This window comes from Hypanus sabinus, chromosome 16 (assembly GCF_030144855.1).
Source record: "Hypanus sabinus isolate sHypSab1 chromosome 16, sHypSab1.hap1, whole genome shotgun sequence".
Lineage (NCBI taxonomy): Eukaryota > Metazoa > Chordata > Chondrichthyes > Myliobatiformes > Dasyatidae > Hypanus > Hypanus sabinus.
Window position 1 is genome coordinate 76,171,228 of NC_082721.1, and position 25,948 is coordinate 76,197,175.

Consider the following 25,948-nt stretch of genomic DNA (forward strand, 5'->3'; position numbering starts at 1 on the left):
AAGCAGAATACAGAGAAGGTGCACTGCAGGTGGACAGATAAGGTGCAAGGGCCATAATGAGATAAGCTGAGAGATCAAGAGTTCACCTCTATAGTAGGAGAGGTCAATTCAAGAGTCCTTTAACAGTGCAAGAGAAACTGATGTTGAGCCTGGTGGTGCAAATTCTCAGGCCTCTGTTTCTTCTCCTGATGGAAAGAGGGGAGGATATGAAAGGGGTTGCTGCTTTCAAGAGGCACCAGAGACGATAGAGGGAGGGCTGGTTTGTGAGACGGACTGGACTTCATTCAGTCTTGGGTAGAGCAGTTACCATCTGTTCTTGAAGGGTGCGCATTGACTTGGGTTCTGGAGATTTCAGTTCTCTGAGCAGCTTAGACTGACGAAAGAGAGGGTATGAGGATTAAAGGGACCAGAGAGCTCAGAGTGACACCAGGGTCAATTACCATCTGTCCAAGGACAGTTAAGAACACATCAGACAGCCTGTTTGCTGATGATACAGATCTAGATGAAGGAAACAAGTTGTGAGCCCTTCAGCTCATGGAGACTAGGCTGACCACCAAGCACTAATTTACATTAATCCTACAAGTTTTATTTTCCCCATGGTCCTATCATCTTACTCACCCACACACTGACGATCCTTGCACAGCACTTGGAGATGGTTCCATTCTAAAGGGGATGGGTAGGACAATCGGAATTCAGTAACCAGTGCTCCTGTCTGAGGATAAGTGAAGTGGCAAAGCCTTGAGAAAGGGGGATCTTTGCACCTCTGTTTCACAAACTCCATTCTTCACACAGGTTTACGTGCTCAGGACCAAAGCAACGAAAAGCCAAGACGTTACAGTGAAATATTCCGGGAGCTGGATGCATTTGAAATTTCCTTTACCAGCTCGTGAGTAGAATTGAAGCTTTGTTAAATCCCATGCTTTCTATGCTCTCCTCCCACGTGGTGCAGACAGGTCCAGTCCGGTCTGTGTGACGGAGTACTATTGTCACAAGGCACATCAGTGTGTGCCTCTGCTATCTAAAGGAGCAAATCAGACACATATCAGGCATTCCCTGCTGTTTAACTAAATGAGAAGCCTTATAACTGCACAACACTAATGGAGATCTTCCCCCTCCCCCCTCCCCGTCCCATGTTGAGAAGGTAACTGGCCCATTTGGTGACACTCACAGAGTCTCACAATCAGTACTAGATGCTGCCAAACCCCTTTTATTCTGCACAACATGAAATGTTGTTGATGCTCTCTGGGTCAACTGGTCCCACTTCCCAGAGGCAGCAATCAGGGCATGAAGTTCACTGCAAGAAATCAAGAGCTTAGAAGATCAAACCTTCAGCCATACAGGGGTCTGTGCCTCTGTCGATCACCACCTTTGTATCTCACCCTGTGCAATATCAGCTAGCTGTTTCATGAAACTTGAAGTGTAACGGGCACAGCATCTCCGCTCGGTGCAGGCCCAAAAGAATGTTTCTTTCCCTGGTGAAAACTTTGGTAAGACTTGCTTTCGATTCTTGAAAATCTTATGCCTTCAATTCTCAATGTAACTAGAATAAATGTTGTCTTTATTAAATAATTATCACTATCAGTACTTAATAGTGTCAATCCCATCTGCAGCTGGGTATTGTAGAAATATACCCTGCACACAGAGTAGTGAAGGCCATACCCCAACGCAGTCAACAAGGTGAAAAGGAGGCTTCAGTTTTGATGAGAAGCTTTGAATTCCTCCATCACCCCCTGCTGACTTCCTCCCAAATCAAGAAGGCATTATAAGAAACTGTGGACGATTTCTTTAATCTATTGTCAATTTAACAGTCTACTCTTCTTCCTCTTCCAGCACGGTGGACCTTTTCATGACAGAACCAGACAGCAGCTTAACTTCTCCAGAGCATTCTCCAGAGGAGGAGAGTCTGGTGAGTCCTCTGTATTGACGCGTCAACCTATCATCATCAGAGAAGTTTAAATCCTCTAACCATTGTCAGTTTCTTTGATATTGAAGTTTTCAGACTAGATACTAACTTACAAATAAGTAGTAATGCTCCAGGACTTCTGATGAAACCTGTGAAGTAAACAATTGGGGACATGGTTGTCAGTTATGCAATCTTTACAACTGCAGAGTCATTTGTTACGTCAGCTTTGGGGAGGAACTACCTTGCAGATTGGCCACGCTTTATTGAAGTATCAAATGGGAAAGAAACAATTTGAAAATTGTGGAACCAGTGGCTTACACAGTACAGGCTCACGCAGACCACAAAATTCCCTGTTCAGTGTCCAGAGAAGCTGAGTGGGCTGATGATCTTCATTTAAAACCAGTCACATACTGATGTTTAAAACATAAGGAACAATGCCCTGGGATACAGACTGTGGGATAACTTGGGGGGCTGAATGGCAACTCTTATTCCTAAGAGGAACTGAAATTGGTTTATAATTGTCACAAGTACGAAATTACAGTGAAAAGTTAGCCCTGCATACTGTTCATGCAGATCAAATCATTACACAGTGTATCGAGAATGAAGAATTTAGTGGAAACAGCTATAGGGAGAGTGCAGTTCAGAGAGACAATAAGATTTCAAAGGTACATTTAATGTCAGAGAAATGTATACAATTTACAATTTATACAAAGATAAATTCTTTATCTTCACAACCATCCAAGAAAACAGAGGAGTGCCCCAAAGAATGAATGACAGTTAAATGCTAGAACCCCAAAGTCCCCCATCTCCCCCCCACATATAAACAGCTGCAAAGCAACGATCCCCCTCCCCCACCAGTAAAACAAAGCATCAGTGGCCCCCACTGAGCACTCAAGCGTGCAGCAAAGCATCGATAAAGACACAGATTTGCAGTACCCCAAAGATTACTCATTCACCCAGTAATTCAACATACCACAGGCTCTCTCTCTCCCCCTAATAAGGGAAAAAAATGTGTCCCCATTTCACAGTGAGAGGGGAGACATAACAAACAACTCCCTGATTTACAATGTTAAAAGTCTGATGCATTGCTTTTTCTGAGCTCTGTGCCCAAAGAACTCGGGTCTCTGGGCACACAGCCAGCAGCCAGCTTGCTGCTTTCGATCTTCCATCTCCCACGACACACCAATTTCCTATGGAGGCACCAATCTCGAGTCCACCTGCCTCCAGAACCACGAAATCTTGGAACCCTGAAGTACGCTAGTCTTCCAGGCCGCGTCCTTGGTGGCAGGTCAGGGTCTTCAAAAGAACCGTGAAAGAGAAAAGTAGAGATATTAAAGATAGAAATAGAGGTTTTTCCAAAGATGCAAACAAAGGGGTCGCTGTTGGGCGCCATTGTCCTCCTAAGCTCGTAACAAAATAGACTGTGAAGTCAAGAGTCCATCTCACCACAGGTGGCACAGTAGTGTATTGATTATTACAAGGCTTTGCAGTACAGGTGACCCAGGTTCAAATCCCACCACTGTCTGTAGGAAGGTTGTACATTCTCACTGTGAATGCGTAGGTTTCTTCAGGGTATTTCGGTTTCCTCCCATTGTTAGCCTACCAGTTGGTAGGGTAATTGGTCATTGCAAATTCTTCTGTGATTGGACTAGGATAAAATTGGGGGATAGCTGGGTGACATGGCTCAAAGAACCAGAAGGATCTAATTCTGTGCTGTATCTAGATAGATAGATGGATGGATTCAATAGTCTTATAGCAGTGCGGGTAGAAGATGTCCTTGAGCCTGGTGGTATGTCCTTTCAGGCTTTTGTATCTTCTGCCTGATGGAAGAGGGAGGAAGAGAGAATGCCCAGAGTGGTTGGAGTCTTTGATTATGTAGACTGCTTTACTGAAGTAGTGAGAAGCGTAGACAGAGTCCAGGGAGGGAGGTTGGTTTCTGTGATGTGCTGATCCGTGTCCAGAACCCTCTGCAGTTTCTTGTCGCGTGCAGAGCAGTTGCCTTACCAGGCCATGATGCATCAGATAGAATGCTTTCTATGGTTCATCAATAAAAATTGATAAGGATCGATGGGGTCATGCCAAGTTTCTTGTGCCTCAGGAGAATGTAGAGGAGTTGGTGAATTTTCCTGGCCATGGCATCTGTGTGGTTGGATCAGGTCAGTCTGTTGGTGATGTTCTCTCCTGGGAACTAGATGCTTTCAACCCTCTCAACCTTAGCATTGTTGATAAAGACATGAGTGTGTGTGTCCCCCCACCACATCCCCACCCCATCCCCACCCCAAATCAATAAGCAGCTGTACTGATTTGCTGACATTGAGGGAAAGGTTGTTGTCATGACGCCATGTCACTGAGCTCTCTATCTCCTTCCTGTACCCTGACCTGTCATTATTTGAGATGCAGCCACTGTAATGATATCATCTGAAAACTTATAGATGGAGTTAGCAGAATCTGGCCATACTGTCATGAGTGTCCAGGGAGTAGAGTAGGGGGCTGAGGATACAACCTTGTTGAGTGTGGGGAATCAGCCTGCGATCCCTATACTTCTCCCAAATCACTGAACAATTGGGAATGTTTGTGAGGGCTACTGCAATGTTACTCAAAGATAACATATCTTCCAGCAAGTGGCATGTAATCAGCTTGGGCGAGTACGTGGCAGGGAGGAGAAATCCTACCTTGCAGAGTTTATTGGAAAGAAAAGTGAAATTGAAGAGTGTTCTGAATGAACTACGAATACTCTCGAAGGCAGATAAAGTAGTTGCTGCTCTTGCTTTCAGTGAAGAGTCCAAGTCATGCAGCACGAAAATGGGTCCTTCAACCCACTCCTGCCCATTTACACTAATCTCCTTCTCTTGCAATCTGTCCATATCCTTCTATGCCTGTCCCATTCAAAGTCTCTTAAATTTAGTAACTGTATTTGATTCCACCATCTCCTCTGGCGAGTTCCAGGTATCAGTTCCCTCTCTTGTGTAAAACATTAACTGTCAGATCCCCTTTAAAATTCCTTTCTCCCTCTTGAAACATAAGCTCCTTTGCTTTTGATACCCTTCCCAAGGGAAAATAATTCAGAATACCCAGTATATCATAGCCCAGTACATCACAGCTAAAGCATTCCCAACTACTGAGTACATCTCCATGAAAAACTATCATAGGAAAGCAGCATCCATCATCAAAGATCCTCACCACCCAGGCCATACACTTTTCTGGCAGCTGCCATCTGATAGAAGGTACAAGAGCCTCAGGACTTGTACCACCAGGTTCAAAAACAGTTACTACTCCTCAACCATCAGGTTCTTGAACAAAGGAGGATAATTACATTCATTTGCCCATCCATTGAGATGTTCCCATAACTGGTGATCTCTCTTTAAGGAATTATCTTGTAATTTCATGTTCTCGTTATTTACTGCTATTTATGTGCATTTGCACAAGTTTGTTGTCTTCTGCACTCTGGTTGATCTTTCATTGATCCTGTTTTAGTTACTATTCTGTAGATTTGCTGAGTATGCACATAGGAAAATAAATGTCAGAGTTGTACAAGGTGGCATACATGTACTCTGATAATGAAGTTAACTTTGAACTTCTAATTTATATCCCCCTATTAGATCACCTGTCAACTTCTCTCACTTCAGGGAAAATAAGCCCAGTTTACCTAATCTCTCCCCACTAATAAACCTTGAGAATCCAGGCAACATCCTGGTGAATCTCCTCCATCCTGTCTACAGTACAACTGCATCTTGTAGTGCAGTAACCAGAACTTCACATAACACTCCAATCACATCCTAACTAGTGTTTTATAAAGTTGCAACATGGCTCTCAAGTTTTATATTCTATGCCTCCACTTATGAAAGCAAGTAATCCATTTACCATACCTTCATCAGCCTTACTACCTGTGCTACCACTTTCACGGAACTATGAACTTGATCGTCGATTTTGTTTGGTGCCCTGCCAGTTACTATATATATCCTAAGCCATCTGACTTCACAATGTGCATCACCTTGCACTCGCCAGAATTAAATGCCTTCTGTCAGTACTCCGCGCCACCCCCAGCCCCAACTTTCCATCTGATCTGCAACTTGTCTCATAATCCACAACAACAGCTGTACTGTCATCTGCACGCCTACTAATCGTATCTCCTACATTCACGCTTAAATTATTAAAATGCAGTCAGCGGCACTTCATTAGAAACACCTTTACACCTGCTCATTAATACAAATATCTAATCAGCCAGTCAGGAGGCAGCTGTTCAAGAGTCTATGCTGTTGTTCAGACCAAAATTGGGAAGAAAGATGACTTTGACCGTAGAATGATTCTTGGTACCAGACGGGGTGCTTTGAGTATCTCAAAAACTACTGATCTCCTGGGATTTTTATGCACAATGGTTTCTAGAGTTTATAGAGAATGGTGTGAAAAAACAAATAGAATAAAGGAAATCCGATGAGCAGAGGTTCTGTGGGCAAAAATGCCTTATTAATGAGAAAGGTCAGAGGAGAATGGCCAGATTGATTCAAGCTGACAGAAAGGTGACAGTAACTCAAATGACCACACGTTAAAATAGTGGCATGCAGACGAGCATCTCTGAATGCACAGCACATCGAACCTTGAAGCGGGTGGGCTATAGCAGCAATAGACAACAGCAGGTACCACTCCTGCACCTAATTAAATGATTAATTAATTAACAAACAAACATGTGGACATCTCTAAAGCAGGGGCGGCACTGTAGCAGAGTGGTTGGCACAACACTTTCCAGAACCAGAGATCCAGTTTGTAAGGAGTTTGTAAGTTCTCTCGCGACGGCGTGAGTTTCCTCCAGGTGCTCTAGTTCCCTCGCACAGTCCAAAAACATTCCAGTCAGTAGCTTATTTGATTATTGTAAATTGTCCCATGATTGGAGTAGAGTTAAATCATGGGATTGCTGGGTAGCACAGCTCGAAGGGCCAGAAGGGCCTATTTTGTGTTGTATCTCAATAAACAATAAATAGATAAAGTGGCTACTGAGTGTATATATATCATAAACAACAAGAGTCCCAGCACTGATCTCTATGGTAACCACAGATCACTAACTTCCAACACCACTCCCTGCCTCCCACCACCTACCCACAACTTTGTATTCCATTAGCAAATTTGCCTTGGGTCCTATGTGATTTAAACTTCTGGACCAGCATTTCCTGCAGGACCTTATCAATGGTGTCGAAGGGACTTGGGAGTCCTCGTGCAGAATACCCTACAGGTTAACTTGCAGGTTGAGTCAGTGGTAAGGAAGGCAAATGCAGTGTTAGTGTTCATTTCAAGAGGACTAGAAACAGAAACAGGGAAGCAATGCTGAGGTCTCACTTGGAGTATTGTGAGTAGTTTTGGACCCCTCGTCTAAGAAAGGATGTGTTGACGTTGGAGAGGGTTCATAGGAGAATTGCGAAAATGATTCCACAAATGAAAGGCTTATCATATGAGGAGCATCTCACGGCTGTGGGCCTGTATTCATTGGAATTTAGAAGATTGAGGGGGCATCTTATTGAAACCTATTGAATGGTTGAAAGACCGAGGTAGAATGGATGTGGAGAAGATTTTCCCTGTGGTGGGGGAGTCTAGGACCAGACAGCACAACCTCAGAGTAGAGGGATGTCCATTTAGAACAGAGAAGAGGAGGAATTTATCTAGCCAGAGGCTGGTTAATCTGTGGAATTCATTGCCATAGGTGTCTGTGGAGGCCAGGTCATTGGGTATATTTAAGGCGGAAGTTGATAGGTTCTTGATTAGTTAGGGTGTGAAAGGTTATGGGGAGAAGGCTGGGGAATGCAGCTGAGAGGGAAATGGAACGTGGGAGCAGATCTGATGGGCCAAAGTACCTACCTGTTGTGTCTTATGTTTTGTTACACCTCTCTTAAAACTATATTGTGCTGATCTCTTATATTATGTCTTTGTCTGTTGTATTGCCCTGCTCTGCATCTTCTACAGTCTATCTCATCCTGTACCTCAAACAGAGCTTACTCCAATGTTCAGTGGTTAGAAGTGGGTGGCCTCAGAGCCCGGCAACTTCACCCCTTCCAGCATCCCTGCACGTGCTGCCATTCCTTCCCAAATCTATCTTCCCATCCAAAAGAAACAGCCTCATGTATCACACAGCTCCACAGTGTCAAGAACCCTCTCCTGAGTTCAGGAGGGTCATCTCAGCAGGATATTATGATGAGTAAATGGCATAGTTTTTCCCCACTTTTGAGTTTGTAGGTGCGGATCACAACTTCAGACCCAGCTCCCTCAACTAATAGTGTATCAAGAAAGGATGGTGAAGTGCCTCTTAACTGTTGTGTTTAAGATCCTGAGAGCAAAGTTTTAATCAGCAAGTCATTAATTCTATTGTTCCTCCCTTCAGGTGAATGAGGATTTGCTCCCAGTAGGCCATGATCACGTAATGGAGGAGCGGGATGAGTTCCAAACTTCAGGTATGGCTAATTGCAAACCTCACTTGCTCATTGCAGACCAATTATATTTGGTGCAAAGGTGATTTTGGATTCATCTTTCCCATTTGGATAAATAAACCATATCACCAGGATACTCAAAGTTTAATTGGCCCAGAAACTAAGTAATTCAGCCCAAGGTACAGCTGAATGTGATTATCTCCTGAACCAGAGGTTGAAGATGGATGTGCAGTACAGACTGCCTGCTCATTATGTGAAGGTTTACCCACCCGGCAGAAAATACCTACACCCAGGAAATCCACCCAGTTGTCTCCCAAATGCTCAGTTGTATGCATGGGTTCACTCTAGTCAGGCAGCCATAATCTGGGGAGAAATCTTACCTCCAGTCTTAGCCCCAGAAGCATAGGTGAGCCAACCAGTAAATATAGCTGAAATTTCAAGCACTCACAACAGCCAGGATGTAGAAAATGTCGTCAGAGTCTAAGCATTTGGGGAATTAAACACAGAAGGTGTGGCTGATGCCAGAATGGCTGTGATTTCCTTCTTCAGTTCAATGCAATGATAAAAAGGTAGTTGCTAATAAGCTGCATGAATAGTATTATGTGCGACAGTGTCTTTGAAAGATTTGGATGATCTGCTTATTGAAGAGGTATGAATAAACTATCAGATAGCTGCATTGCCAATATACAGAGGCTGCTTTTGTGTTCCGTGATTTTGGCACGTTCCTTGTATGGGTTCCTGACTGAACTGGACTATCTGGCTCTTCTGCATTTTTAGTAAGTGTGTCAAGTTGTCAAGAACAGTTAGCGCAGTACTATCTCAGAGCTAATCAGCGTATGCCAGCCTCAGCCTGGAGCCAGTGCAGTGGCCCCATTACAAACGCACACTCTTCTCTTTAATAACGTAATAAAGACTCACGCAGGCGCACTACTACTTTGTTTTCTGTGTCGGGTAGGTAGGTTCCGACACATTAATACAGATTCTCTGATAGCGTACGTGTCTTTGATGTCTTTCAATGACACGAGTACACAGCAAAATTTCAGAATCTGCACGTAGACCATTAATATTCTCCTTAAAGTTGTGTTAAGAGAAAATTTACCTTTAGACTTTGTTACAGTAATAGACACAGTCTACAGATTAGACACACACACACACACACACACACAAAATCCTGAGATTTATTTGCTTGTGGGCATGTACAGTAGATTCAAGAAACGCAGTAGAATCAACGAAAGAGCATACCCAGCAGGATGGACAACCAAACCAATGTACAAATGACAACAATTATCGCAAATACTAAAGAAAGAAATAACAATTATAAGTAAATGAGCAATAAATATTGAGAACATGAGATTAAGAGTCCTTAGGCTGTGGAAACAGTTCAGCGATGGGGTGAGTGAAGTTATCCTCTGGTTCAAAAGCCTGATGATTGAGGAGTAATATCTGTTCCTGAATTTGATGGTCTGGTACCTGAGGCTCCTTTGACTTCTTCTTGATGGCAGCAATGAGAAGACAGCATGGCCTTAGTGGTGGGAGCGGGGGTCCTTACCCAGGGAATTCTCATCCGTGATCCTCACTGGTGTTTACAGACAGCTAGCTTCAGCAGCTGAATCAAAGGTCATGACAATTCAGCACATAGGAGGGAGATTGAAAATCTGACTGAAATGTGCCATAACAACCTCTTTCTCAATATCAGCAAGACAAAGGAGCTGATTATAAGCATTGCAGCACTTCTGCTGAGGAGTTTGCAAAGATTCGGCATGACATCTAAAACTTTGACCGACGACTTATAGATGTGCGGTGGAGAATATATTAACTGGCTGCATCACAGCCTGGTATGGAAACACCAATGCCCTTGAATGGAAAATCCTACCAGGCCATCACAGATAAAGCCTTCCCCACCATTGAACATATTTACATGGAACATCATCACAAGAAAGAAGTATTCATCATCACCATCCAGGTCATGCTCTCTTCTCACTGCTGCCATCAGGGAGAAGGTACAGGAGCCCCAGGACTTGACACCACCAGATTCAGGAACAGTTACAATCCCTCAAACATCAGGCTCTTAATCAAAGGGGATAACTTCACTCAACCTCACTCTCCTCTTCACTGAAATGTTCGTGGTACCTATGGACTTACTTTCAAGGACACTTCATCTCCTGTCCTCGAATATTTATTGTTTATATAGCTATTTAGCTAGCTGGTGGTGTAGTGGCATCATCACCATACTTCAAAGCATATGGTCCTAAGTTCAAATTAGCCAACTCCTTGCAATGCTTTCCATTTGTGCTGGGTTGAGCATTGAAGAACAGTCAAAATGCTTCGGAATTGGCAAAAATGCTGCATGGAAAGCAACAATATATTTCTTATTTATTATTTATTTATTTACTGTATTTATTTCATTTTGTATTTCACAGTTTGTCTTTTGCACACTAGTTGAATGCACACGTTGTTATAGTCTTTCATTGATTCTATTGTGGTTATTATTCTATTATGGATTTATCAAGTATGCCTGCACAAAATGAATCTCAGAGTTATACATGGTGACATATACAGTATGTACTTTGATAATAAATTTACCTTTAACCTTGATGGATGATACTTATGTGGAATACATGCATCTAGCAATTACGAAGTTCTTGCAGTTTGTGTGGACGAGTGCAGGATCTATAGGAAGGGTGAGTAAATGAACTACAGTAGTGTTATGGGGCAGTGAGGAGGGTGGTGTCATTCAAGCAGGGGGAGTAAAAGGTAATGTTGTAATGCAAGGGTGGAGTGTAATTAAGAGGACAAACGATATTTTCATAGCCTTAAATTACCTGCCTGGTGTTGAGTTTAAGGACATCTCCTTGGGACTTGAGAGGGACCTAAAGCAAGAAGAGAAAGATCTACCTGGGAACCACTGATACAGCTAGAACTAAGGAAGAGATTAAGCTGAAGGTTATGAGCAGCTAAGGTTCACATTGAAAAGCAGAATCACAAATTTGATATTGTTTGGATTATTACCCGAGCCTTGTGCAATTGTACAGGGTGATTACAATCAGAGGATTGAAGATTTCTGTGGGTGAAATGAATTTCAAATCACGGGACACCAGCCAGAGTAAAGGGAAAGGGGGAACTGTTCTACTGTAATAGACTTCACTTGAATTGTGCTGTGGGCCACATCCTAGAGAATGGAACAGCTAGGGGTGTAGATAAGGCAATAGACTAAACAAATCCTCAAAACCTACAGTGGTATTGTACTGTAGATAATAAAAAGATCAAGGGGATATTAATCGAGCAGTAGACCAAGCAAACTAAACAAACAGTAATGAAGTGGAAGAAGAATTCATGGAACATGTTGGAAATGCTTTCCTAAATTAGATTTTTGGGGAAGTAATGAGGGAACAGAAATTACAGAATCTACCGGAAACCATGTAGGTCTGAAAAGAGAGAGACAGTTGCATTTCAGATCAAAAGCCCTTCATCGGAACTGAAAATAGTGAAAATCAGTTACAGGCATAACATCCCAAATTACCAAATTACAGGAAGGATATTAATAAGGTTGAAAGTGTGTAGAGAAGGTTTACAAGGATGATGCCGGAACTTGAGAAACTGAGTTACAGAGAAAGTTTGAATAGGTTAGGACTTTATTCCCTGGATCGTAGAAGAATGAGGGGAGATTTGATAGAGATATATAAAATTATGATGGGTATAGATAGAGTGAATGTAAGCAGGCTTTTTCCACTGAGGCTAGGGGAGAAAAACACCAGAGGACATGGGTTAAGGGTGAAGAGGGAAAAGTTTAAAGGGAACATTAGGGGAGGCTTCTTCACACAGAGAGTGGATGGAGTGTGGAATGAGCTGCCAGATGAAGTAGTAATTGAGGCTCACTTTTAACATTTGAGAAAAACTTGGGACAAGTACAAGGATGAGAGGTGTATGGAGGGATATGATCCAGGTGCAGGTCAGTGGGACTAGGCAGAAAAATGATTCAGCACAGCCGAGAAGGGCCAAAAAGCCTGCTTCTATGCTGTAATGTTCTATGGTTCTATCCCCATTCAAAGAGAAGAATTGGCGTCTTAACCTGACATCACCATTTGGGAAAATGTTGAAATCATTAAGGGGTTGGTTTCAGTACTCTTGGGGAATTATAAAAGGACAAGGCAGAGTCAACATAAACTTATTAAAGAGAAACCAAATTTGTTAATTCTACCTCTTTGAGATTATAACTAGTGGATGAAATAAGAGGGAATTTGATGCATTTGATCTTGCAGAAGGCCTCTGATTCAAAGTACGTTTATTATCAAAATATATATGCAGTATACAACCCTGAAATTCATCTTCCCCACGGACAGCCAAGAAACAAAGAAAACTATGGAACCTGTTCAAAGAAAAACATAAACCAACCCTCCCCCACCCACCGGATAAAAACAAATTGTACAAATAATAAAAAAAAAATTAAAGAAAAATACAGAATATAGAACACAAAATTGAAAGTGTCCAGGCAGATTCAGTTCAGCTCAGTGTCCATTATCTGCAGATTGTCCCAATTCAAAGTTGTCCAAAATAGCAACAAGAACAAGGAGCAACCAGAAACACATGAACTGCAGTGTTCAATCCACAAATCGCATTGATTAGACCTTGCCGAAGATCCAGAACTCCAACCCCTCTTCTGATGTGAGAGAGATATCTCTCTCCCTCTCTCTTTTTCTCTCTCTCTCTCTCTCTCTCTCTCTCTCTCTCTCTCTCTCTCTCTCTCTCTCCCTCTCTCCCTTCCTTTGAGAACAGAGGGAGAGAGGGACCATCACTCGGATATACCTTCCCTTATCGAGCAAGAGGCTGTTAGACGGTGCTGAATACCTGCTCACCTTCCGCACATGCCTCGATAATTTCAAGTTGCTTTAAGTGACAAGATCGAGGAGGAATGCAGTCAATCATGGGCTCACAAACCATCTCCAGGCTTCTCAGCCTCGATATGCACTCTCTGCCGTAAGCCTCGTGGAACATCCTCGGAGTCGACAAAGTGCCAGATCGCTCAGTCGACCTGAAAACACACTGCCAAAAATGTAGAGCGCAAGTTCCAAGAATAGCAGGGCCACACTTGAAAGGAAAAGAAGATGGGAAAGAAGAAGTTTCATGAACCGTCTGGAGGATGTCACCCTTGATCGCCTTGTTCACAGGTGCCATCTGCTTCCGGAAGATAATTTGCCACTCAATGGATTCACAAACAAAATTAGGGTAAATGGGATTTGGGTGAAGTATTGGAGTGGATTGAGGATAGTTAATGGCCATAATGCAAAGAGTAGGAATAGTGGATCATTTTTAGGTTGGAGTCTGTGACCAGAATGGTACCACAGCAATCAGTGCTGGGGCCCCTGCTCCTCACAGTCCATTGGCACAAACATTGAAGGTGGAATACAATATGGAAACTGAGAGGTTATTCATGTAGGTAGAAAAGCAGAAAGATTTTCAAATAACGAAAGCTGCTGGTGTTCCAAGGAATCTGAGTATTTTACATGAATTAGGTTAGTAATTAGGAAAGTAAACATTATGTTGCAAGAGGATTTCAGTAAAAGAACAAAGACATCTTACTGGAATTATATAGGACGCTGGTGAGAGCGCACTCAATGCAAATAATTTTAATAACCTTTTCACAGAGATGATGCAGTTCAAAATGTTTTACAATAGGATAAAAGTGAAAACATGACAATAAAATAAAAATAAACATGAAATAAATGACAAAAAGATGTTATTTAAAAGCAAGGTTAGATAGGTTTTGAGCTAGCATTTAAAGGTATCAACTGAGTCTGCATCCCTTATAGTTTTAGGTACTGAATTCCACAGTTTAGGAACTTCATTCAAAAAAGCTGGCCTGCCAATTATGGTACAGTATGGTCCCCCTATCAAAAAATAGATACACCTTCACCAGAAGCAATGTAACAAAGGTTCATTAAATTAATTCTTGCTGTCAGGGTTTGTCCTACAAGCAGAAAATAAACAGACTTGTCCATCTCTCCCATTGAGGTGAGGTGATCTCATTGAAGCATTCAAAACTTTCCAGGGCTTGACAGGGCAAATATTGGGATGTAGTTCCCCTGGGTGGAGTATGTAGAACCAAGGTTCACGGGCTCAAAAGTACATCCTAAGAGATTTCTGCCCAAGAGGTTTGTGGATTCTCTGTCACTGCAGGTATTTGTGAGTAAAGTTAATAAATTTTTGGTGGGTTTTTTTGGTCAGTGAGGGAATCTAGGGACATGAAGTCAGTGCAGGGCAGTAAAGTTCAGGTAAATGATTAACAATGATCCTGTTGAATGGCAAGGCAGACAGAAGGGGCCAAGTTGTTTATTCCATCTCATCTCTCCTTTATTAGTATGAAATAAACTTCTCTTCAATGACCAGTCTCTTACCTTAAAATTACAGGCAGCCTATCTCCCACCAGCAGGTTTATGATTTTTCACTGGTAAAGTGATGACGTTGTTTTACACCACAGGTTATTTATGACATGGAATGCACTTCCTGTAACTGACTTTAAGTTAATTCAATAAAAATTTTCATGAGGGAATGGGACAGAATACCTTAAAGGGAAGATTTAGGGAGTTCTGAGAGAATGTCGGTGTGGATTCAGTGAATCCATACTTCTACAATGTTAATTTATACTCCATTCCCAAGCTCCTCAGCTCGACTTCAGACAATCTGATCACAACCAACCTTTGGCTTCCCACCAAAAAAGAGGACAGTGCCTACAATATTTAAATGAGTTCAACACACAAAAAAATACTGAACCTGTTTGCTGCTGTAACTTCAGTTCTCATCACAATAGGCATCTTGGTCCTTCCCTATTGCTAGTTTCCTACTTTGTGCTATTTCTGTCAACCACGTATCTCATTTGTAACCTTTTATATTTATCTTTGTTCTTCCCTATCTGGCGATTTCTTTCTCCTGTACTGATTGTATGTGTGTTAATTAATCCTATTCTTGCTATCCTCTCTCTGACAGTCATCAAGAGATATTGCTACTTAGTGCTGTTAATCTCTTGATAGTCCGTCCAAGGTCAGACTATGTGGGGCCTTTTGCTGTCTGTCGGACCCTGCACATAACAAACCATCCAGGCTGATGATCCGGTGTCTCTTCACTCTCTCTGCAGTGAAAGAAGCTGATGAAATGCTGCTGAAGTGTGTAGGGGGTGTCGATTCTGCACTGCTCTATGCCAAACTCTGGGCCAAGTACACAAAGGACCTGTTGTCATGGATGGAGAAGCGGACTTCTGCTGGTGAGTGATATGACAAGCAAGTTGGTGTATCTTAATCCTGGGCCTGTTGCATTGCCAGTAATTCAAAGGGGCGAGAGGTGTGTGTGTGTGTGTGTGTGTGTGTGTGGTGTGTGTGTGTGTGTGTGTGTGTGTGTGTGTGTGTGTGTGTGTGTGTGTGTGTGTGTGTGTGTGTGTGTGTGTGTGTGTGTGTGTGTGTGTGTGTTGTCAGCATGGATAGAAGAAAAGCTAACACTGATGTTGTCACACTAAAAGCTTGCTGTGCCTTCAGAAAATGTGTTACTGGCTGAAGCTTAGCTTGTGTGACCGTGGTCTTGTACTACTGTGCTGGGTTGGTGGTAGTGGTGGGGCCTGGGGCGTGTCTCTCAATGTTGATGTTGCAGTTTCAATGTCAGTACTATGCTAATGTGGGGTGCTCTGTCAATATCGCTTGGGTGGTGCTGAGCTGGGGACGAGGGGGCGTGGTTGGTTGTTTATACTCAAATAATACAAAATTAATGTCAGATGAGAGTGCTCACTGCTGATATTACTGTGGGGCAAGTTGTGATGTTTCACTTTAGTGTCAGTAAGATTTGGGAAGACATCTTGGAGGCCAAGACATTGGGTATATTTAAAACGGAGGTTGATAAGTGCTTGATCAGTAAGGGAGTCAAAAATTACGGAGAAAAGACAGGAAAATTGCGTTGAGAGGGATAATAAATCAGCAATGATGGAATGGCCTAATTCTGCTGTGTTTAATTCACTGTGACTAAAGCAGGGCTGACATAACACCACCCACACACAGCTTCCTCCTCCATGGCACAGAATGCAGAGACACCACATCACAAGCACGGGTGTTGTCACCTTTGCAGGGGAGATATTCTCAGTGGCGGTTCTACCTTATAGCAGCTGTAGCTCTTCCTTGGTGACAAGGTGCGTATTGTTCTGTGAATGGCTGTGCTGGTTAGTTTGGATATAATGAGTGGTTCTGGTACCGTATAACGCTGCAGTACAGATTCTGCCTCCGTGCCAGATTTGAATATGACACTCAAGAACATGAGACCACCTCTCTTTTGTAGTGATGTACATCAATCAAATACACCAAGTCTTTTAGGTACAAAAACAGACTGAAAATACAGTTTGGCTTTGAGTTGGTTCACATCTAATATAATATAAATGAAATATTCCTCCCATCCATTGAAATACCTTATCATCAGAGGACTTACAGCAAAAAAGAGAGCTCATTTCATTGTGCCACTTCCTCCTCTGTTGTGTAACTGTTTTGATGATAAGACTCTCCATGCAGTGATTTCTGTGATGTTTTCCTCCTCCTTTGATTGTGACTTCCTTTCTACCATCATTATGAGCCATTGAGTACATCTTATCTGTATCCCCACCTCTGTTGTCATCCCCCATCCTCCTAGATAGAGCAGGTATAGTGTTTACTTGGTCTTGACTTTCCCTCTGACTAGCCTCCATACCAAACATGGCATCCACTTGCCATTTCCACCACATCCAATGAAGTTCCACAACCCATAGGTCTTCCCTTCCACTTTCAGCATTACAGTTTGGCCGACTCCCTGGTTTATTTCCACCACCACTCCCCTTCCCGCACACTTTTCTACACAGCTGTAGAAGATACAACACTTTGCTCCCAACATCCAGGGACACAAATAGTCCTTTATGGTAGATTGGATGGTCACTTTACAGAGGAACCTGCATTCGGACTGGAAAGTGACTTTCAGATTCCAGTTGCCTTTGTGTTAATTCTCCATCTCTGTCTGGCTCTGTTCAGTTCATCTGCTGCACTTCACCTTCTGTCTGAACATACAGTTTCAATATTAAATACAACAATTTCAGTTATTTACATAATCATCTCTTCAGCACCCGCCCCACATCCATGCCATTCTACATAATCCCCAACTGCCTGCTTTAGGACTGTATGTTGCTATGCCTTGCCTAATGAAGTGCATGTCTAACTGTCGTTCTACTACCTCCTTTAACAAGATCTAGATATCAACCACTCTGTATGAACAAAACCTTTCCCTCAAATCTCCTGAAAATCTCTTTCCTCTTGCACCTTAAATCTTTGGCATTCTAATTGCGAAACCCCTCCTACTGGAAAGATCCACCCAATCTATGATTCTCATAAATCTGTGTACCTCAGTCAGGTCACCCCTCACTCCAGGGGAAACAAGCTCAGCCTGGTCAATCACTCCCCAAACTTTAATCCAGGTGAACCCCCTCTGTACTTCAATTCAGATAGAATCTAGGTGAACCCCCTCTGTGCTTTCTTCCAACACAACCACATCCTTTCAAAAGCGCAGCAACCAGAATGCACACAGTACTCCAAAAGTGGTCTAATCAATGGATTGTAAACTTGTCAAATAACATCACAACTTTAATATCCTATAGCTATGAAGCCAAGCATGTAGTGTGCCTTTTTCGCCACCTCTGGTCATCCATTACATCCAGTGTTCCCAATGTGGTCTACTCTACAATGGTGAGACCCGACGTAAGCTAGAGTACCTCCGTTCCACCAGCCAAAACCAGAATTTCCCAGTGGCTAACCATTTTAATTCCTATCCCCATTCCGATTCTAACATGTCGGTGCATGGCCTCCTCTTTGGCCACCATGAAGCCACTTTCAGGATGGATAAGCAGCACATAATATTTTGTCTAGATAGCATCCAGCCAGATGGTATGAACATCAATCTCTCCCATTAATTCTTTTCCATCTTCCCCCACCCCACCCTTCCCTCTTCTTCTATTCCTCACCCTGGCCTCTTATCTTGGCCCGAAATGTCAACTGTTTATTCATTTATTTCGATGCTTCCTGACTTGCCAAGTTCCTCCAGCATTTTCTGTGTGTTGCTCATCATCAGTGCTGCCACTTTCAAGGAATGGCGAACTTGAATTCAAAGGTTTCTCTGTCCAACGTAACTCCACTATTTGACTTCACAAAACGCATCCCCTGGAATTAAACCCCATCTACCAATGCTCTGTTCAACTTTATATCTAATCAGTATCTCCCTGCAGCCGAAGAGAATTTCTTATGACATCTAATGCCTATCATCAAGAATCCTCCCATCCAGGTCATGTTCACTTCTCGCTGTATTGTCAAGTAAGAGGTATGGAAGCCTGAAGTCCCACACCACAGGGTTCAGAAAGATCTACTCTCCTGTAGCTATTGGGTTCCTGATCCAAACCTATACAAAACAAATCCTACCTCAGCAACAGAAGATTACAGACCTGCTCTTGCATTATCATGGACCTGTCTTTGATTGTGCCTGTTTTTGTTCTGCACTCACGTCCAGCTCTTGCAGTGTTTTACACTGTATGATATGATTTTTATTCTGTGTTTGTGCATTTGACAATAATCTCAGTTTGGCCTCCACCCCCTTGATACTGACATGTTCCAGACCATCAGCATATCCCTCCTTAAACTCACTGTCTTTCCTGTTCTTCTCCTTGGTGAATACCATTGAGAAGTATTCACTTAAGGCCTTGCTCACATCCTCTAGTTTCTAAGTGAGTCATTCTTTCCCTGGCTTCCCTCTTGCCCCTGATACCCAGTACTGCTATTAAGTTACCCTTCTAAAATTAGATCATCTTTTCTCTTTCCACTCCCACCGTTTAATCCACCAAGCGTTTCCTACAGCTTTGACCTCCAGTTAATTTTTTCACCTCTGTTCATTTGTTTTCTCTCACTTGCTCACTCACTTTCAAGATCAGTCCTCATTAATCTATCAACCAGATGGCTTTGGCACCTTATAACCTTATTAACCCTGGCTTTGCCCTATTAGATATATTCTCTTGTTTCGAAACATCCTTTCACTACACCCTGCAAATGAAAACTTTTTTTTTAATCTTCTACTTCAGATGTAAGTGCTTTGATTCTATCTCATAGAATACTGTAGACCCCTTCATGCACTACTGTGAACTTGCTTCTTTTTAATAAAACATACATAGAAGAGTACAGCTCAGGAACAGGCCATTCAGCCCACAATGTTGCACCAAACCAGCTAAAAATCAAATCAAAAACACCCAAACACTACTCCCTCTCACCTATAGGACATGGAAGGATATTTACAGTAATGTCTTGTTATACTGTTTTTTTTTGCTTTTCACTGACATAATACGAATCCCGATCAGTGTCCTGTCTGGATCTATGTGTCCTTTCATCATTCATCATTGTAACACTCCCCCACAATATTTGTGGACGACAATAAACGGTTGGGCCTGAAACATTAATTCTGTTTCAATTTCCATAGATGTTACCTGATCTATTGAGGGTTTCTAGCATTTTATTTTCCTCTTCCTCTCTTGGAATGTATTTCTGTGTTTTTTGGATTGCACAGCTTCCCTTTCACCTGACTAACTGCTTTCATGGTACCTCTGATCACATTGGACTAACACCAGTTCCAAAATAATAATGCAGTTGCTAGGGCGTCATTTCGGGGAAAGCCAGTACTGCATTTCCTCAAAGTATGAGAAAGGGAAGAGGAATTAGTGGCTGTTTATTTTAGGCAGAGGAGTAAAAGCAGAGCAATTTTGGGAGAGTGATTCTGAAAGAATTATGCCAGCATTTATTGATTATGATTGAAATAATTTATAATTCAACAAGTTAGTTGAAGGTAATCAGAATTATGGACAATGAATATTGGGAGGCTGCTGTAATAACAGAATAGGTGAAACAAAAATGTGATTGAGCAGAATAACAGAACTTGATGTTTAACAGACAGTAGATTTAACACATAGAAAGGAAAGGTGACTGTGCAAAAAAAGTCCTTTTGCCACATATGTTTCTTTTGAAGGGCTGGGGTAGCAATAGAAGAAGACGTTCTTGGGTATGCAAGAGGTTTAAATGGAATTGTGTTCATAGATTTCTGATGGTCAATATAGACAAGGTGGGCTGAAGGACGGTATGACTCTATTAAACATTTTAAGGTTAAGTAGGTTCAGTAGTTTATTTAGACCCACAGCTGTGTCATTTGGGCATTAAAAATGCCCTTGAAAACAGCATTGATCTAATTTAAAATAAGGTTCTGTGCTTGTTGTGGAGGATTCACATTCCTTGTCAGACCAAAGCTTCTTCGTGCAGATCGCTCATCCTTAAAAGGGACTTCGGGAAGCTGTGAGAAATGACCATGGATTTTAGTGTATCTCACAGAGCACACAACATAGAAATGGGGTAACCAATCCCCACTGGATTTATATTTCATTGGAAACTCTTCCCAATCTTCCCTCATCTAAATCATCTGCTATCAACTTCTCCCTCATATTTGTCCAGTCAAGATTTAAATGTACGTTATTTATTTCCATCACTCCACATGGTGGTGACTTTCTTGTGGAGTTGCCTATGAATTTGTTGGTGACCATTGGTGGCCTTGTGCTATGCTATTCCCACATGCAAGCATTCTTTTACAGTCTACTCCATTTTAAAGACTTTGAATGGGTAACCACTCAGCCTTTTTCTCAAAAGTAAAAAGAGCCAGTCTCCCCTTTCCTTTTGTGCAAACACACGCATTTTTGTTAACATGCTTGTAAAGTATTTTGGGCCTTTTCTGTTGCCTCACATTATTGCAGCGTTGGCTAACCAAGACACAAAGCAGATTTAGCATAGATTCTCCTTTGCCATCCGATTTCTAAATGGACATTGAAACATTGAACACTTCCTCAATACTTGGTTTCAGTTTTTTTTCTACATTTATCATGTATTGCATTGCACTGCTGCCACAAAGTTAACAAATTTCACGGCAAACACTGGTGACATTAAACCTGATTTTGATTCTGATTCCCCACGTCGCAATTCAACTCCTCTGTGATAAGATAGAGAACCTGAGAATCCAAATATCTGCACTGACGTTGGTGCTGTCCGAGAGGGCCGGGAAGGCTTGCTATTCATAGCTGGTCTATCTAGCAGGGAGTAAAAGGAGCCGGATGGGGGGCGGTGGGGGGAAGGGATTAGGAAAGCACTATCATTCGAAACCAGAAATAAACACAGAATGCTGGGAATACTCAGCAACTCTAAAAGAGAGAAAAGCAATGTTAACATTAGAGATAAGTACTTCCCTTTCCCGTTTCCATTTCAATATGTCCACCTATGGCCTCCTCCATTGTCATGATAATGTTACACTTAGGTTGGAGGAGCAACACCTTGTACCCATCAGGTGGCCTCCTACCTGATGGCATGAACATTGATTTCTCAAAGTTCTAGTAATGGCTTTCCCTACCCGCTTCACTAATTCCCATCCCCTTGTATCCCTCTCTCATGTTATCTCCTTGCCAGCCCATTGCCTCCCTCTGGTGCTCCTCCACACCCCCCCCCCCCCCGCCACTTTTTTCTTTCTTCCATGGCCTTCTGTCTCTTTTACCAATCAAAGTCCTAGCTCTTTGCTTCATCCCTTCCCCTCCAGGTTTCACCTATTGCCTGGCGTTTCTCTCTCTCCTCCCCCCACCTCTCAAATCTATTCCTCAGCTTTTTTTCTCCAGTCCTGCTGAATGGTTTCAGCCCAAAACGTTGGCTGTGCTTTTTCCCATAGATGATGCCTGGCCTGCTGAGCTCCTCCAGAATTTTGTGTGACTAGGATTTCCAGCATCTGCAGTTTTTCTCTTGTTTGTTATTGGAGATAGATAACCTTGCATCAGAAACAGCCATTTCTGACAACTAATTGGAAAGGCTGGTTATCTAAAATTGTTCAGTTTGAGCCCTGAGGGCTAAAATGTGGCTACACTTGAGGAGAGGCTGTTCCTGCATTAAAACAGCGTAAGAACGTGGAAAGGTCTAGGTTCAAAGATAATTTATTATCAAGGTATATATATGTCACCATATACAACCCTGAGATTTGTTTTCCAGCAGGCATCCTCAGTAAAACCAAGAAGTACAATCAAATCAATGAAAGACCACATCCAATAGGATGGACAAACAACCAATGTGCAAATAACAGCAAATTTTGCAAAAAAAAAGCAATAAATATTGAGAACATGACATGCAGAGTCCTTGAAAGTGAGTTTGTAGGTTGTGGGAACTATTCAGTGATGTAGTTATCCCCACTAGTTTAAGAGCCTGATGGCTGAGGTGTCATAACCCTTACTGAACCCGGTGTCGTGAGTCCTGCGGTTCTTGTACCACCTTCCTGATGGCAGCAACAAGAAGAGAGCATGGCCTGGGTAGTGAAAGTCCTTGATGATGGATGCTGCTTTCCTGTGACAGCACTTCAGTGTTGAGGAGGGCTTTATCTGTGATGGACTGGCCCTTGTACACTACTTTTTGTAGCTGGCACAAAAACTTTTTAAGTGTCCAGTTGTGGCAGTGGGATGGAGACTTGAAGTGATAAGTTGGAAGCCTGGAATCATTCAATCTGTGTTAGTTTCCCCAAAGCAGGGAAGAACGTATTGTGAACATTAAGTGCTGTTAATTGGGGAAAAAAAAGGAGGAATTTTTTTCACATAGGAATGTTTGGAGAACTGAGTAACGAGGAGTCCTGAAAGGCAAATTGTCGCATTCCTACCTACAGCTGCTGTGAGGAACAGTTGTTGATAAAGTGATAAGATTGGAGTTGGGGAGTAGCAGTCTCTTTGGGGTACTGGGAGATGAGGAGGATAGGAGTTGGGGAGAGGCAATCTCTCTGGGATGTTGGGAGATGAGGAGGATAGGAGGGGAGAGGCAATCTTTGGGATGCTGGGAAGTGAGAGGGATAGGGGAGAGGCAATCTCTTTGGGATGCTGGGAGATGAGTGGAATTGAAATTGGGGAGAGGCAGTTTCTTTGGGATGCTGGGAGACAAAGGGGATTGGAGTTGGGGAGAGGTGGTCACTTTGGAATGCTGGGAGATGAGGGGGATAGGAGGGGAGATGTAGTCTCTTGGGATGCTGGGAGAGGAGGTGGATGTCTAGCAGTAACACATTAGAGGTGATGAAAGTTACAGAGGATTTGTTTTAGGAGTGCCGAAGGCAGTCCTGTGTTGAGTTCAGCATTGACTAGCAACTCCTGCAATGCTGCTGGTGCCAGACTGCATTGGTCTATGCTGTTCCTTTGGATTAATCAGCTGCATGCTGAGGGGGAGCCTAATGCATAGGCAACAGCTTGCTCTCCATATCATGTTGCCTTGGTTTGTGTATCGACCTTGTAGACAGCTAGGATGCAATATCTGCGGTCGACCCTGACCAATGGGGTGCCTCGTGTTTTATTTGGCAGTTGATGGGGTGATCCCAACCTTTGTTTTGGGTGGGAAGTGACAGTGAAATCTGAACGGAAGGAAATAGAGAAGATGTGATGAATAACTCAAGCAATTAAGGCAGAGGGGAAGCTATAGTTATGAAACAAAGACAATGCCCCAGAGCAGATGTGAACAAGCAGAAAAAACTGGAAAAATAAAATGGAGACCAAGGCCTAGTGGAGAGCCACAAGGCTGTGTGCTTAGCCCCCTGCTCTACACTTCTGACTGTGAGGCTAAGCGCAGCTCAACACCTTGTTTAAGTTTGCTGACAACACCACTGTCGTTGGCTGAATCAAAGATGGTGATGAATCAGCATATCAGATTCAGATTCAGATTCAGTTATTGTCATTTAGAAACCACAAATGCAATGCAGTTAAAGAATGAGACAACATTCCTCCAGAATGATATCACAAAAGCATATGACAAAACAAACTACACTAGAAAATCCACATAACATTTGGCAATTCCCATTCCAGAGTCCGGAGAGGCTGCTGCGTATTAATGTCACGCTACCATCTTAGCACGTTCCCCGGAAAGGAGCTCCAAATCCATCAGACAAATAAGACCAAAAACTAAAGCTACAAGACCTGCACAAAACCGCATAGTGACAACATATAGTTACAACAGTGCAAACAATAGCATAATTGATAAAAAAAAACAGACCATGGGCACAGTATAAAATAGTCCAAAGATGTTAAAGGACTGTAAGTTCAAAACAAATCACTACACAGTTTCCACAAGTCCCCAGGGTCCCAACAGACTCGCCATCCCACACTGGCGGCAGAAGGGAATACCCCCGCTATGGACTTCCATGGCGCTGCCCAACTCAGCCTCGCAGACGCAGCACACAACGAAAGCTCCGTCAAACCCAGCTTCACAGACGCAGCACACACCGAAAGCGATCTGACCGCAGCGGACTCCGAGTCCGTTGAACCTCCAAGCCGATGACCATCCCCCCCCTAGCACAGTTTCTCCGGGCACCATCCTCTGCCGAGTGTATTAAGACGGCCCCACCAATGGCCATCGGCAACGCGACCCCGAGGACTGGGGGTCTGTTCTTCCCAGCAGAGTCCCAGACCTCGCAGCAGCAGCAACGAAGAAGGTCTTCCTGGAGATTTCCAGATGTTCCTCCGTGCTCCCACGTCCGTTTTCAATCGATTATGATTGCGCACGGCACCCTGCTTCACAAATAACAGGTAATCAGCTCCGGAGTGGCTGCTGCAAGCTGCGTCGCGCCGCCATCTTGGAAAATAGCATATATGAGGAAGATTGAAAATCTGGCTGAATGGTGTCACAACAACAACCTCTCACTCAATGTCTGCAAGAACAAGGAGCTAATTATTGTCCTCAGGAGGTGGAAACTGAGAAGTTTGTGAAGATTTGGCAAATCACCTAAAATTTTTGCAATCTTCTGTTGATGTGTGGTGGAGAGTGTGATGACTGGTTGCATCATGGCTTGGTATGGAAAATCCTTCAAAATGGAGTGGATACAGCCCAGCCCATCATGGGTAAAGCCCCCTTATCATTGAACACATCTTCATGGAGTGCTATCACAAGAAAGCAGCATCTATCATCACAGACTCCCATCATCCAGGATATGTTCGCTTCTTGCTACTGCCATCAGGAAGAAGGTACAGGACCCTTAGGACTAGGTTCAGGAATATTTATCACCCCTCATCCATCAGACACTTAAACCAAAGGGGATAACTTCACTCGACTTCACTTGTCCTGTCATTAAAAGGTTCCCACAACCTATGGATTCACTTTCAGGGACTCTTTATCTCTTGTCTGGTAATTATTTTTTATTTATTATTACTACTTCTTTTTGTATTTTGTATTTGCAGAGTTTGTTGTCTTTTGCACACCCAAGCCTGAGTCTTTCAGTGATTCTATTATGTTTATTATTCTATTCTGGATTTATTGAGTATGTCCTCAAGAAATTTAACTTCAGTGTTGTATGTGGTGGCATACAAATACTTTGACAATAAATTTACTTTGAACAACATTCTTTTCTTGTATAAGTAGCCTGACTCCAGAAGCAAGACTGTACCAGTGTCTCAAAGTGAGCGATCTTGATGCCTCAGTTGCACCTGTGCTTATGGTGATCCCCTTAGTAATGATGATTCAGTTGTTGGAATAATGTGAATTCATACAGATCCTTACAGATATCATTCTTGGATTCA

The 25,948-nt window shown here is 42.8% G+C and overlaps 1 protein-coding gene across 9 annotated transcripts in view; it reads left to right on the top strand.

Moving 5' to 3' along the window:
• LOC132406455 (GEM-interacting protein-like) overlaps nt 1–25,948 on the top strand; it is a 111,546-nt gene that overhangs the window by 46,741 nt on the left and 38,857 nt on the right. For all 9 annotated transcript variants that reach the window (XM_059992168.1, XM_059992162.1, XM_059992165.1 and 6 more), the window contains 4 exons: nt 793–886; nt 1,831–1,906; nt 8,268–8,337; nt 15,443–15,568. In XM_059992168.1, coding sequence (XP_059848151.1) covers nt 793–886; nt 1,831–1,906; nt 8,268–8,337; nt 15,443–15,568 — 366 coding nt within the window. The remainder of the gene's footprint in view (nt 1–792; nt 887–1,830; nt 1,907–8,267; nt 8,338–15,442; nt 15,569–25,948) is intronic.